This window comes from Acipenser ruthenus, chromosome 3 (genome assembly GCF_902713425.1).
Source record: "Acipenser ruthenus chromosome 3, fAciRut3.2 maternal haplotype, whole genome shotgun sequence".
Taxonomy (NCBI): domain Eukaryota; kingdom Metazoa; phylum Chordata; class Actinopteri; order Acipenseriformes; family Acipenseridae; genus Acipenser; species Acipenser ruthenus.
In genome coordinates this window covers 102,264,043-102,276,702 of record NC_081191.1, presented here as the reverse complement: position 1 = coordinate 102,276,702, position 12,660 = coordinate 102,264,043, and the positions used below count along the sequence as shown (strand labels likewise).

At 36.6% G+C, this 12,660-nt stretch overlaps 1 protein-coding gene across 1 annotated transcript in view; it reads right to left on the bottom strand.

Moving 5' to 3' along the window:
• Nucleotides 1–12,660, bottom strand: part of LOC117435363 (ras suppressor protein 1-like) — a 53,926-nt gene that overhangs the window by 27,889 nt on the left and 13,377 nt on the right. The window contains exons 4-7 of the mRNA XM_034058456.3: nt 7,691–7,811; nt 5,059–5,177; nt 3,851–3,933; nt 3,461–3,575 (exon numbers count right to left, since the gene is read on the bottom strand). Of these exons, the coding sequence (XP_033914347.1) occupies nt 3,461–3,575; nt 3,851–3,933; nt 5,059–5,177; nt 7,691–7,811 (438 nt within the window). The remainder of the gene's footprint in view (nt 1–3,460; nt 3,576–3,850; nt 3,934–5,058; nt 5,178–7,690; nt 7,812–12,660) is intronic.

Genomic DNA, 12,660 nt, shown 5'->3' with positions numbered 1-12,660 from the left:
CCTACCTCCTATGTTGCTTTTGTTGATCCTAGGAATAACCAGCAGCCCCGCATCCTGTGATTTCAGAGTGCGGTTTGGAAGATACCGGGTCAGTAACTCCTGCAAATAACTAGGTGCTAATCCATTCAGGGCCTTGTAAGTTAACAGCAAAATCTTAAAATCAATTCTATACTGCACAGGGAGCCAGTGTAAAGAGGCCAAAACAGGGGTAATATGTTAACTCTTTTTCTGGTTTTAGTCAGAAGTTTAGCGGCGGTATTCTGAACAAGTTGCAAGTGGGATACCACACGGTTTGGGACACCAGAAATAAGTGCATTACAATAATCAATTCTAGATTAAACATGTATTCGTCTCTCGGCATCAGATACAGAAATAATTGGTCTAAGTTTGGCTATATTTCTGAAATGGTAAAAAGACACTTTAGTAACTTCCCTAATAGGAGTCTCAAATGAGAGATCAGGATCAAAGATGACCCCCAAACTCTTAATTTCTAGTTTAAGTTTTGATGAGAGACTGCAAGGGTCAAGCTCATGTAATCCCACATTTCCTTTTAGTTGGTTCTGTGAGCCCACTAGCATAACCTCTGTTTTATCTGAATTCAACATTAGAACATTCTGTGACATCCAATGCTTGATAAGACAAGTAGCTAATAACACCCAGGCAGAAGAAATTCCAGGCTTTAGGGACAAATATAGCTGGGTATCATCAGTAATAGCAATGGATGTTCACTCTGTGTCACCTAATGGTAGCATATATAATGAAAACAACAAGGGACCTGGAATGGAGCCCTGTGGAACACTACCGACAACTTCCAATAATGCTGGTTTTACCTGCCCAATAGAGACAAACTGAAACCTATCAGAAAGATAAGATTTGAACAAGGATAGGACAAGGCAAGACAGTCCTACTGTGCTTTCAAGATTACTCAGTAGGATGGAATGGTCTACAGTATCAAAGGCAGCACTTAGATCTAGAAGAATTAAAACTGATGGAAAAGCCCGAGTCAGAGCTTATCAGCAGATTGCTCACAGCTCTGACAAGGGCCGTCTCGGTGCTATGTGCAGCAAGAAAACCTGACTGAAACTGCTCGAATATACCATTAAGAGTTAGAAATGTAATTGAAATGTAACAACTCTCTCTAGAACCTTATCTAATAATGGTAGGTTGGAGATTGGCCTATATTTATTGAGGACTTTAGGGTCCAAATTGTGTTTCTTAAGCATAGGCTTTAACACAGCTACCTTCAGTGCTGAGGGAACTATACCGGAGGAAAGTGAACCATTTATGATTTTTAAAATGTGGGTAAAATTGTTGCAAGCCCACGAATCAAGCTAAGTATGATAATATTTAAATATTTTTTTTCCACATAGTATGTAAAGCTTACTAATTTTTCTTGTTAGTTTGCAGTTTTTGGATGTGATGAAGTGTTCTCTTCACAATGAACAGTTCCTTTCCTAGAAGTGCTACTGTAGCTAATTTATTTATTTTTATTTCAGTCCACAATCACATTTAAAAATAGATATCCTATTTATTCTGTTTTCTGATCTCTGTATGCTGATGATCAAGCTTGAACCGCACATTTTATTGTATTGGTTGGGTACATTTCCTGGTTAAATAAATACATTTTAAACAATTCTATTTAGTTAAGGATAATAATAATAATAATAATAATAATAATAATAATAATAATAATAATAATAGCATCAGTAATAAAACAAATTTAAATTAGATGGATGTAGTAATTGTATCAATTTAATATGTGATTAAAACCGAGAGTAATTAAGATTATTTATTCAATTAGATTAATCACGATTTTTTTTTTTTTTTAATTGTCTCACAGCCCTAACAAAAGTCATTCCCTTTTTCAAAACTGTTTCTGGTTTCCACAGGGTGAAACAGCTCACAGATATATCAAACCGCCATGTTATGTAAAAACAGTAAAATCTGTGCATACAGGGCAGCAGTGTGGAGTAGTGGTTAGGGCTCTAGATTCTTGACCGGAGGGTCGTGGGTTCAATCCCAGGTGGGGGACACTGCTGCTGTACCCTTGAGCAAGGTACTTTACCTAGATTGCTCCAGTAAAAACCCAACTGTATAAATGGGTAATTGTAAAAATAATGTGTAAAAAATAATGTAATTGTATGTAAAAAATAATGTGATATCTTGTAACAATTGTAAGTCGCCCTAGATAAGGGCGTCTGCTAAGAAATAAATAATAAATATGAGAAAGTATTCAAATTGAATGATTTTTAGAAAGCCTCCAACCATAACTGAGTTCAGCACAGGTGGTTCTACCTCTTATCTGGTGACGCAACGAGGTAAAGCTGGTGACAATCCGGAGATATAATGGGACCTTTACATCAAGGAAGACTGCAGCGTCTCTAATTCCACACCAGTAAGAAGGAACATTTATAAAACAGTAAGTCACATTCTGCACAAAGCAGAGCACGCCTGTCAGATTTAGTAAAGCATGATAAATGGGCTAAAGAAGGACAAGCTCACAATAGCATTTTTTCAGAGCAACACACATCACTCTTACAGCTACATCTTGAACAGTACGCTATAGCTCAGGTTTTGAACATCATCTAGTGAACTTTAACGTCTCAACAGCAATACTGGTTTTGCTACACAAATATTGAAGCCTGTTTAGTCAAACATAATACAACAGGTATTAGCAAGCTGTTGAGGTTATAAATAAATAAATAAATTAATAAATACAAAAAACTGTAACTAACTAACTAACTAACTGTAACATCAGAAGCCTGCAGTCTAATGTACAAAGAGCTGATTCTCTAAACAAGGTGAAAGGCTTGATGTCACAGTGCTATGTATTCATTTTCCCTTCTTTGACTTGATTGCATTCGATATTTAAATGTTTAACAAAATAGCTTTACAATGCTATTTAGAAAACAAAGATTTCTGCCTCAAACTGGGAGTTTTAAAGAAAATAAGGCAGAACATTTAGAATGAGTGCTTTGAAATAACAGTTCAGCTTGAATTGCCACCACTGTACAGCGTGTTCCTTTTTTATCTCAATGGTCATGCCCAAATTCCTCTGGGAATGCCGATTTAGAAACAAAGCCCATGGGGTCATGAAAACAGCAGAGCTGTGCAGACAAGCACTCTGAGGAGATCCATTACAGACCTTTATTAGCTAAGCAACCAGGGTCTAGTAATGTATAGTGATCAATATTGCTCTACACAATACATTTCACCATTGAAAGCCAAGGGGAGATGCTACTGTAGGGGTTTAAGTATTATTCCTCTGCTGGAAAATGGTATGGATTTCAAATATATTAACAGAACCTAAATCGATACTGATAGTCGTTCTCTTATTGTAAATTTTGAGGTTGTAAACGGACCCACACATTGAATCTTGGCCCAACTGCTACCTTAAGGATGCTGTGTTCATTGCAGGTGCCCTAGAAATTAAAATTGAATGGTATTGTCAGTCGCTTACCCAGTTCAGGGGGCAACACTGTGAGCCGGTTCCCTTGGATATGGAGCTCCTTTAGCTGACTCAGGTCCCCAATCTCTTTAGGCATCGAAATAAGGTCATTGTCCCTTAGACTCAACTAGAAGGAAATGCAAGACTATTAGACCAGTTTTCAATTAGAAATCTAAATAATCAATAAAAAAGACTTTCACCGACCCCCCATTCCCTCCCCATTCCCTTTTCTTTTCTTACGCCTCATTTCTTTCAGAGTCTCAGCAGATGAACAAACCCTGGAGCACCAGGTGTTGCCGTTTAGTTTATAAACCCAATCGCTGTTCAAATTGACTAGATTCAAGACCAACAAAGACTGCGAAAAGTGAATTGATTTTCCCAGAATTTAGATAAATTACTCACAATCTGCAGCTTCGTGAGCTTCCCAATATCTGGAGGCAGGATTTCGAAATCGTTGTCACTTAGATAGAGTGCACGCAGGGTGGCTGCAGATTAAACAGCAATATATAAACAGGGTGACATTAAACCAGACCATTTGATCCTGATCAATAAAACAAGCCAAGTCTGATTAATAACTGTGGCTTGGTGAAAAGCCTCTGACATACCCAGGGCACCCAATAATAACAAGCAAGTCAAACCTAGATTTACTGGCTTGTTGTGTGAGCACCGTGCTGAGGAAAACATCCATATCCAGAACGGACTGACACAATTAACAACTTCAGCAATGCTAAAGCCTGTCAGTGGCTCTGCACACTCTTTCAGATTAGGGCTGTCACATTACACAGACCCTAATTCCTTTTGTCATGATTGGGTACTGCTTTTTTTACAGGCATGTGGATTGTTGGAAAATAACAAGGCATTCTTACTGTCTTGTTTTCAAATAGTAGGATAAAGAATCGGCCCGTTCTGAAAAATTACTGGACTTTTGTGTGCGTGTGTGTGTGTTTGTGTGTATTGCAGTTTAACTCCACTTGTGTGGATAGTACTGCTACCAATGACGTGGCAGTACTCATTTATCATTCAGTGAAGCTGTGGCACAGAATTGATATGGTCATTTGAAGCTTAAAACACTCAAATTGAATTTGATAAATGTCATATTAGTACTCCTGTACTAGATGTTATTGCTGTTATTTTAAATTTAAGATTGAAAAAAATATTTTGTCACCTACAAAAACAATACAATAAATGGTTAAATATTTGATGACAGTTACAGCACCTTGCCAGATAATTAATCAAACCTTGAATTGACAGTTATGATTCAGACTTGATGAGTGATTAGGAAGCAGTGAAAATAGGGGATTGACAGTTTTCTAGAATGGTAATTCAAATAGCAATTAGTCCTTGTCAAAGTGTGAGTGTTATTGGACGTTCCAAGAAAAAAAAAAAAGGTTTATACCATTTTTCTTTTTACTGAATGACATGTATTATATTTAATAAAAAGAATATACAGTATATCTCAACGGAAGCATGTGCAATGTCTACACAGAGTTTCAGTAGCTTCTCTCTGCATTAGAGTATGTGGAGTAATGAACATCTCTATGTTCTGTTCTATCTGTGATATAATGTGGATTGCAGTAAGTTAGTTGTGAGGAATCTGAGGGTTTTCTTACTGAGGTAGAAGAAGTTTCCAGGGAGGGAGGACTCGTTGAGGTTGTTGTAGGTCAAGTCAAGAACCTCTAGACCTGGCAGTGACCCGAATCCTCTGGGCAGGGAGTTTAATCTGTTCATGCTAAATTACAACACAGAGACATTACCATGACACATCTGCACAGCATTCTCAATTACACAGAAAAATGCAAAACTTTTCTGACTTCACCAGGAACAAAACATAAAGAAGCATAACAGCAGCAAAATAATAGCAAAGTCAGCACTGGAGAAGCTTTCTGGGTTGTACTTGTACATTGCACAAACTATACAGACCCCTGGATTAAAAGGAATGTTTTTTGTGTGTTTCTATGACCTGATCGTTGACAGGCAAAGCTGATGCCAGTTTAAAAAAGGCACCCCGGAACGTGAATTTTTGAAAGTTTATATATTGGAATATGCTCTACTAAAATAAACAAGTTGACAGTTATTTTACACTATATATTTAACATATTTGTTAAAATATTTCCAAATTATCCTCCAACACCTAGGTAAACCACCTAGGTAAACAACTCCCTTTTGCTCTGAATGAACATCAGCATTTCTTCTTTATTGAACAAAGAAGAAAAAAAAAGATAAATAAAACTTCTTTTAAAAAATCCTTTTGTGTTCAAAACAAAGTAGGTCAAACTCAATTCCTGGAGGGCCGCAGTGTCTCCTGGCTTTCGTTCCACCCGAGCTCTCAATTACTTAATTGGTCTAATTATTTGATTAATTGGACACATTTAACGATTCTCTCCAGGTCTCAAAATGTTTCATAGGTAGTGTACCTTGAATCAAGTGCATTTTTAAAACCATCAACTGTAAAAGACCTAAAAAAATAAATATGTCAAATTGAACAAATAATTAGATCAATTATGTTATGAGAGCTTAAGTTGGAATGAAAACCAGAAGACCCTGCGTCCCTCGAGGACTGGAGTTTGACACCCCTGATGTAGGTTAACAGCAGCATGTGGCTGTGATCATGGAATTAATATAACAGTAAAGGTGATCACAGGTGTTCTGTGTTCACTCTCTATATACAGTATAGTAATATATATTTTGATATTATTTACAAGAAGCAACACAGTAAACATCTAAGTTAAAAACCAAGTGAACAAACAAAAAACAAAAAACCACTGTATGAATCCCAAATTTGCCACCCAATAAGAGCAAGATTTAGGGAATATGTTACTAGAAAATTACAGCAAGTATTTCTGTGGTGTGTTACTTGTGTTGTGAAGGTGATCATTATAATCAATGACCACCAAAATGAGACAAGAAAGTAATCTATGAAACAAATATCTTTAAGTAGTTCCTAATTTTAGAACCAAAAACAAAACCCCTTTTTAGAGAAAAAAAGCTTCAAAACATACACTAGTATGGGGATATATTATGACCCTGACAAAGGAAGGCTCCAGAAGCCCCCACAAGGCTGACTTCCCAAATGAGAAGAGCCTCATTCACAAAGCAGGATGTGCGCAATGGTAGAAGGTGCGGAGATGTTCAGTATGATATGCATTAACATTGAATCTTACACAACTAATATATATATATATATATATATATAATTAGAACTGTTAATTAATCACAGTTAACTTCTGTGATTAACACGTTTAGTTTTTAGGGGATGCATTTTTTTAACACACGTTAATTGCACTCCTGTCCTGTCCCTCTTGGCACAGTGTAATTCATTTCCTGCAGCACCCATTTTAATACACTCGAGTGCATGCCAGGATTGAATGAGCGTAGTCATAGTTTGCATATAAAATTAGTCACTGAACCGCATTGGATAGAAGGAGGGTTTCTTGTATCTACTGTCAAAGTGTGTTCCAGTATCACAGAAGTGCATCAAGTCTGCTGTTCAGCATGCTTTCACTTCTCAAAATACACTTTCTAGTAGTTCCTCTGCTACAGACAAGAACAATACAACAATAAATGAAACCTGTCAAGCTTCAACAGAGTATTCTTTTAGAAATTCAGGATCGCTGCAAACCCATGAATTATGCCAAGTACAATACTATATCCAGTTCTGTTGCAAGGTCGATAGATACCAGCTATAAACCTGTTTACATTGTAGCTTTGTTTTATTTCAATAAACACATTTATTTTAAAAGATATTATTTACAATTATGTTCATTGTGATTTAGCAGTTGGTTCAAACAATTTAACAACAAATGCTGGATTAAATAAATATAAAACTATAAAGAGGGACCAACAAATAGGATCCAAAAATAGGAAAACAGGATTTTTATGCTGGGCTGTTTTCTGGATAATAATAATAATAATAATAATAATAATAATAATAATACAACATCAGTAATAATACAAACTTAAATGAGATGGATGCAGTAATTGTATCAACTAAATCCAAGATTAATGGAGATTAGTTTTTTTTTCTCTCAAGATGAATCGCTTAAACCTGCTGGAAAGATAACTCCAATGAAAACTGCAGACCGCCCTAGCAGTAAGAAAAGATAACTCCAGTAACCCAATAGACAAGTAAACTAATCGAATATATCCATACAGGATGTGTATGCCCATTTGTATTTATTTGTCATTATGTGACACTGACACAATTTAGTTACTAATGCTGAGAGAGATAAAGTCCATACTTACCCCAGGTTAAGGTGTTTGAGTTTCTGAAGGCTGCTTAGCTGTGTTGGGAGCTCTTCAATCTGGTTATTGAAAAAGTTCAGTACTTCTAAGTTCTTCAGATCAGCTATGTTTGGTGGAACAGCTGTGTATTTAAAAACAGAAAGCTTAACTAAATAACAGGTACAGTAAACAGTGACAAATCAATGTATCTAGGAATAAATACCACAGAACTAAGGGCTTATTCAAAAATAAACCTACTGCTTGCAAGTGCAAGATGGATCAGTCTACAAAAATCTAGTTATGTCTACAATTTGGAAGAGACATTCCGTTGTCCTTTTTTTTCTACATCAAATGCTCTTTTGACATAAAATAACTCCAGAAAGAGATGGCATGTATTGCCAATTAGTATGTTAGTCAAGGGTTGGTCCAAATTTGAGGGTGATGTCTGGATGCGGTCATAGAGTAACGCATGTTATCAACGTAGACATCATTATCAGTTTTAGGTGGCACTACAGTACAATGGTTTTGTAGTAATATGGGAACAAGTGTCATCGCCTGCGGGTGAGGCATTTATTGTGCATTATACCCAACTATACAGTTTGCTTAGTAGTCATGGTATCCCTGAACTAACTCCTCTTCAGATACACAAAGGTTTTATAAGCAATCAATACCACCAATGCAGAATAAGGGGAACTTCTTCAACATTTTTGGTCAATTGCAACAAACTAAAAGTAGCGTACTAACTGGAACTGATCCTGTGGTTCGTATGGAGGACAGTGCTAATGATGGACTGCAGGATAGCTGCAATTGCAATGAATTGAGCACCTCTTACAGACTGCAGGCAGGTTTTAAGATATTCTCTAGAGCAGATTTCCAACCCTGGTCCTGATGAGCTACTGTGGCTGCTGATTTTCGTTTCAACCAATCTCTCAGTTACTTAATTGAAACAATTATTGGCAATTATTAGTCCAGATTAACAGGTGTTCCAGATCTTTAGCCACTGATGATGTAAAGACACTTATAAAACCTGCTGGATAGGGGCTATCTAGGACCAGGAGACCCCTGCTCTATAGTAATAAACACAATGGGCCCAATTCTGATGACGGGGCAAATCTTTAACTCGAGGGCAAAATGCATTTACCCCTGATTTTAATTAAACACAGATCAAAACGGGAGATACACTGCCTTTACCCTGTAATGGGATTTTGGCGACATGCTTTGCCCCGTCCTTTACCGTCTGTGTTGGTACCAGTTGCATAACCTTCGAGGCGTGGTCTCATTTGCATGTTAGCTTTGATCTATTTTGACAACGGCACAGACGGGAGCGACTGTGTTTTAAAACTAACCAGGTAAGTGGAGGTTTATTTGAAATGTAAAGGGAAGAGCAAGTGGTGAAGGAGAGTGAGTGAGTGAGTGAGTGAGTGAGTGAGTGAGTGAGTGAGTGAGTGAGAGAAACAGAGAGAACACACTATTTCAAAACAATGTTATATAATACTAAAATGAACAGTAGTTAATATTGCTGTGCAAACTGTGATGTGGCACATGCCTCGTTAACTTTACAGCTGCTCTCCAAAAATCTAGATTTATAAGGAAAAAATAAATGCACAGATATATATCATACTTCATAATAACTGGAAGGAATTTATTCCAGTGTTTTACATTTAAATATGCATGAATATTTGCTGTGTGGGGTCTTTTGGAATTTGCGTATGTTCCAAACCCCACACAAGAAAATATTCTCTTAAAAAAATACATGATCTGGAATACATTATTTCACACAAGTATGAAGTGTCAGCTTCATATTACTTAAGGAAACAGTTTTTGTTTGTCAGAATTTTTCAGAGCAGCATTAATGCATGAAGTCGGTATACATCATTCTGCCTGTAAAGTGTCACTTTGGAGATGTCCTAAAAGCTGCACTGGAAACGTGATTGATACCTATGTGATACTGGGAAAGGTTCACCCTTTCAAATGATGTATTGGATTGCTTTGTCTTTTCAACTATACTGGTGCTGAATGTCTTCAGACTGAGTGTTATAGGTAGGGTTCTGCGTTTTACGCAACCTGCTTTTCTTAGGCTGCACTTCATTCCTCCCACCACAAGGTGGTCATGTAGTCTGCTTAATTAAACCACTTAATCTCCCGATTCCTTTAATCATCTCAATTAGTCATTCTATTAACGCGCGTTGATTAGGCGGCAGCAGCGCTACGGACATTTATTTAGTCATGCATCCCTTTATTACTAATACATCTTGTTCAATATTATTTCTTTCGTGTAAATTGGGAAATAATTCTTCAGCTTTAATCCAAAATTCATTCAAAGTCATTCTACTGCTGTTTTCTTTTGCATATGGTAGGTATTTGTCCATTTCTGATTTACAGTCAGCATCAAATCCTGGAATAGAATATAATGGGAGGGCTTCCAGATCCAAACTACACACTTCTTGTGGGTCGAATATCCTTACTGCCATCAGAAAGTTATCAGCTGGTTGAAAAAAAAAAACGTGGTTTCTTTTTACATTGATCCAGGTTGGAGTAATTAGTCAGTTTTTCAGAAACGTCATGTAAGGTTTTTACACACAGTTTGTTTATTGTGGCGTCTGTGCTGTGTACCTCTTGTTCCATTGCTCGGTATGTATTTATTAATTCTGCAACTTTATTATATGTTTGATGGACTCTCACTTCATGGCTTTCAAACCACTGAATCAGATCCACCAGTCCCTTGACATGCGTTGCAATTAGGGAGAGCTGAGATTTTAAATTTTGCACAACTTTAAGCAATTTCTGGAGGTCCTTTAACACTACAGTGTTTGGTGAAATGTGCATTTCCTTTTCAACGAAGCCTGCGTAAAAAGGGATGCATTTGGAATGATATTCAGTAGCAGAATACCAAGTGTCCCCTTGTGTTATGCATGCAAGGTAGCAACTTCATGGGTAAAGTACAGCCTTCTTGTTGGATTGCTTCTGTCAGGTGGTCTTTAAAAGTAGTTTTCTGCTTGGGCAATGTTTAAACAATTTTTTTAACGTTTGCAACCAGCTTGTCTGCTTTTGGAAAATTATTTGCCCAGATATTGCTGGCAAGGGTTATTACGCGGGCATTACAAGTCAAATGTACTGAATTTGGCAGTAAACCTTGAAGAATGTCATTGTATGCCTTGATCATGTAGCTGGCATTATCGTAGACAAATCCAGTCACATTATTAAAATTAACTTCAAATGCGTTTAAACATTTCACAACGCCCTGTGCCACCGATGAGGTATTCACAGAGTGCAGATTAACTGTATCGGCTAATATTACTTTCAGTTTGAAGGTATTCGATAGTCCTTGGAGAACAAACAAAATGTGCCAAACATACTAATCTTTTGCATTTGTAGACGCGTCAGTAACTACAGATAAACTGTCAGACATCTTTACCAGTTGTATAATTTCCATCTTGTGCAACTCAGCAATTTGGGGTAGATATTCCCTTCTCAGTTGACCTGCTGTAGGAATTGCTCCCGTATTTATTACATGTTTGTTCATAAATGCACGTAGTTTGGGATTATCAATTTTTTCCAGGGGAATATTAGTACAAACAAATGCTTCTGTCAAATCCAAAATAACATCTCATTGGCTGAAAGTGTTTACGTTATATGATCTTATTAATACGTTTATTTCTACAGGATGTGTATGTATGTAATTCACAATATGATTTTCTAAGGTCTAGAGAATGAAGAAATGTAAATAATAATAAAAAACATGAAATAATAAAGCAGAAGGATGCGGAGCTCCTCTTACTGTCCTCCTGCCCCTTCCCACACTCACCACTGTATTCCGATATGCAAACAAGAAACGAGCAGTTGAGGCTTAGCTGATCCCCAACTTTGTTACCTGTATTTTTTTTTTATTGCAATTGTACTAAAATATTACATAGCTGGAGATGACCCACAAATAGTACCGTACTAGACACTACTCACCTTAGCAGAGAGCTAAGGACTTCACTTGCAAGTTTGCTGCAAGTGACCAACTTAGTCCAAAACTAGTATGGCATGTGGTACCAATCTTAGCAGTCATGTCTATGACCTTGAGACAAACAGAAATGACCTGTGTATTTACTAACCCCTGTTATAAATGTACTACCTACAACTATGGCCAAAAGGTTTTGCATCACCTTATAAAAAAGAAGTCACATTTCAAAATCCAACATGAAATACTGTACTTCTAATATGATAAAATAAATTATGTTCATATGTATTTTTTTTTTTTATTATATCTCAATCCTAAAATTCTAGTTAATGCAAAACTTTTGACCATACTTGTCCAATTAAGGCATTACACACACTTAACAGCCAAATAATTATCAATCATTCATTAAATTAATTAACAGTCTAGGATGATTCTGACTTCTTAATGATGAAGTGTTTTACATGAGCGATTTATTTCTCCCTTGATTCAGGTCTATTGAGGGAGGACTTTTTGATCAATGACGATAAAAGGCTCCCATCAGATTAGACACTGATCAATGTGTATTCATTGCCTAGAAGTATAAAGGAACTAAGTGCATGACATGAATACCACTGCACAGATAAACCACCACGATAGAACAAGACCATGCAAACAAACACAATGACAAGAGGGCAAATTCCCACTTTAAAATGAAATACATTAAACAATGTCTATTTGTACTATTATTTAGCACTTAAAAGGATACAATGGGAACTTTTTTTTTTTATGTTTTTTAATCAATGGATCAAAATCTCCAGGTACAGCTGAATGCTGTGTTCCCCACAAGCCTGTAGAACTGTTCCCTATTCTAATAGTACACGCTAGAAACAGGCCGTGATGCATTTCATTGTCTTTGGGATAGTACTTGATCACAGTTAATTAAAAATGGCAACTCTTGCACAAAACATCACCAGAATCTGAGACCTAATTTAGAAAACACAAGGTAGAATGTAAAATTGACTGTTCAATTTCCTGTACCTTCTTGTACAGATGTACATCAACTAGT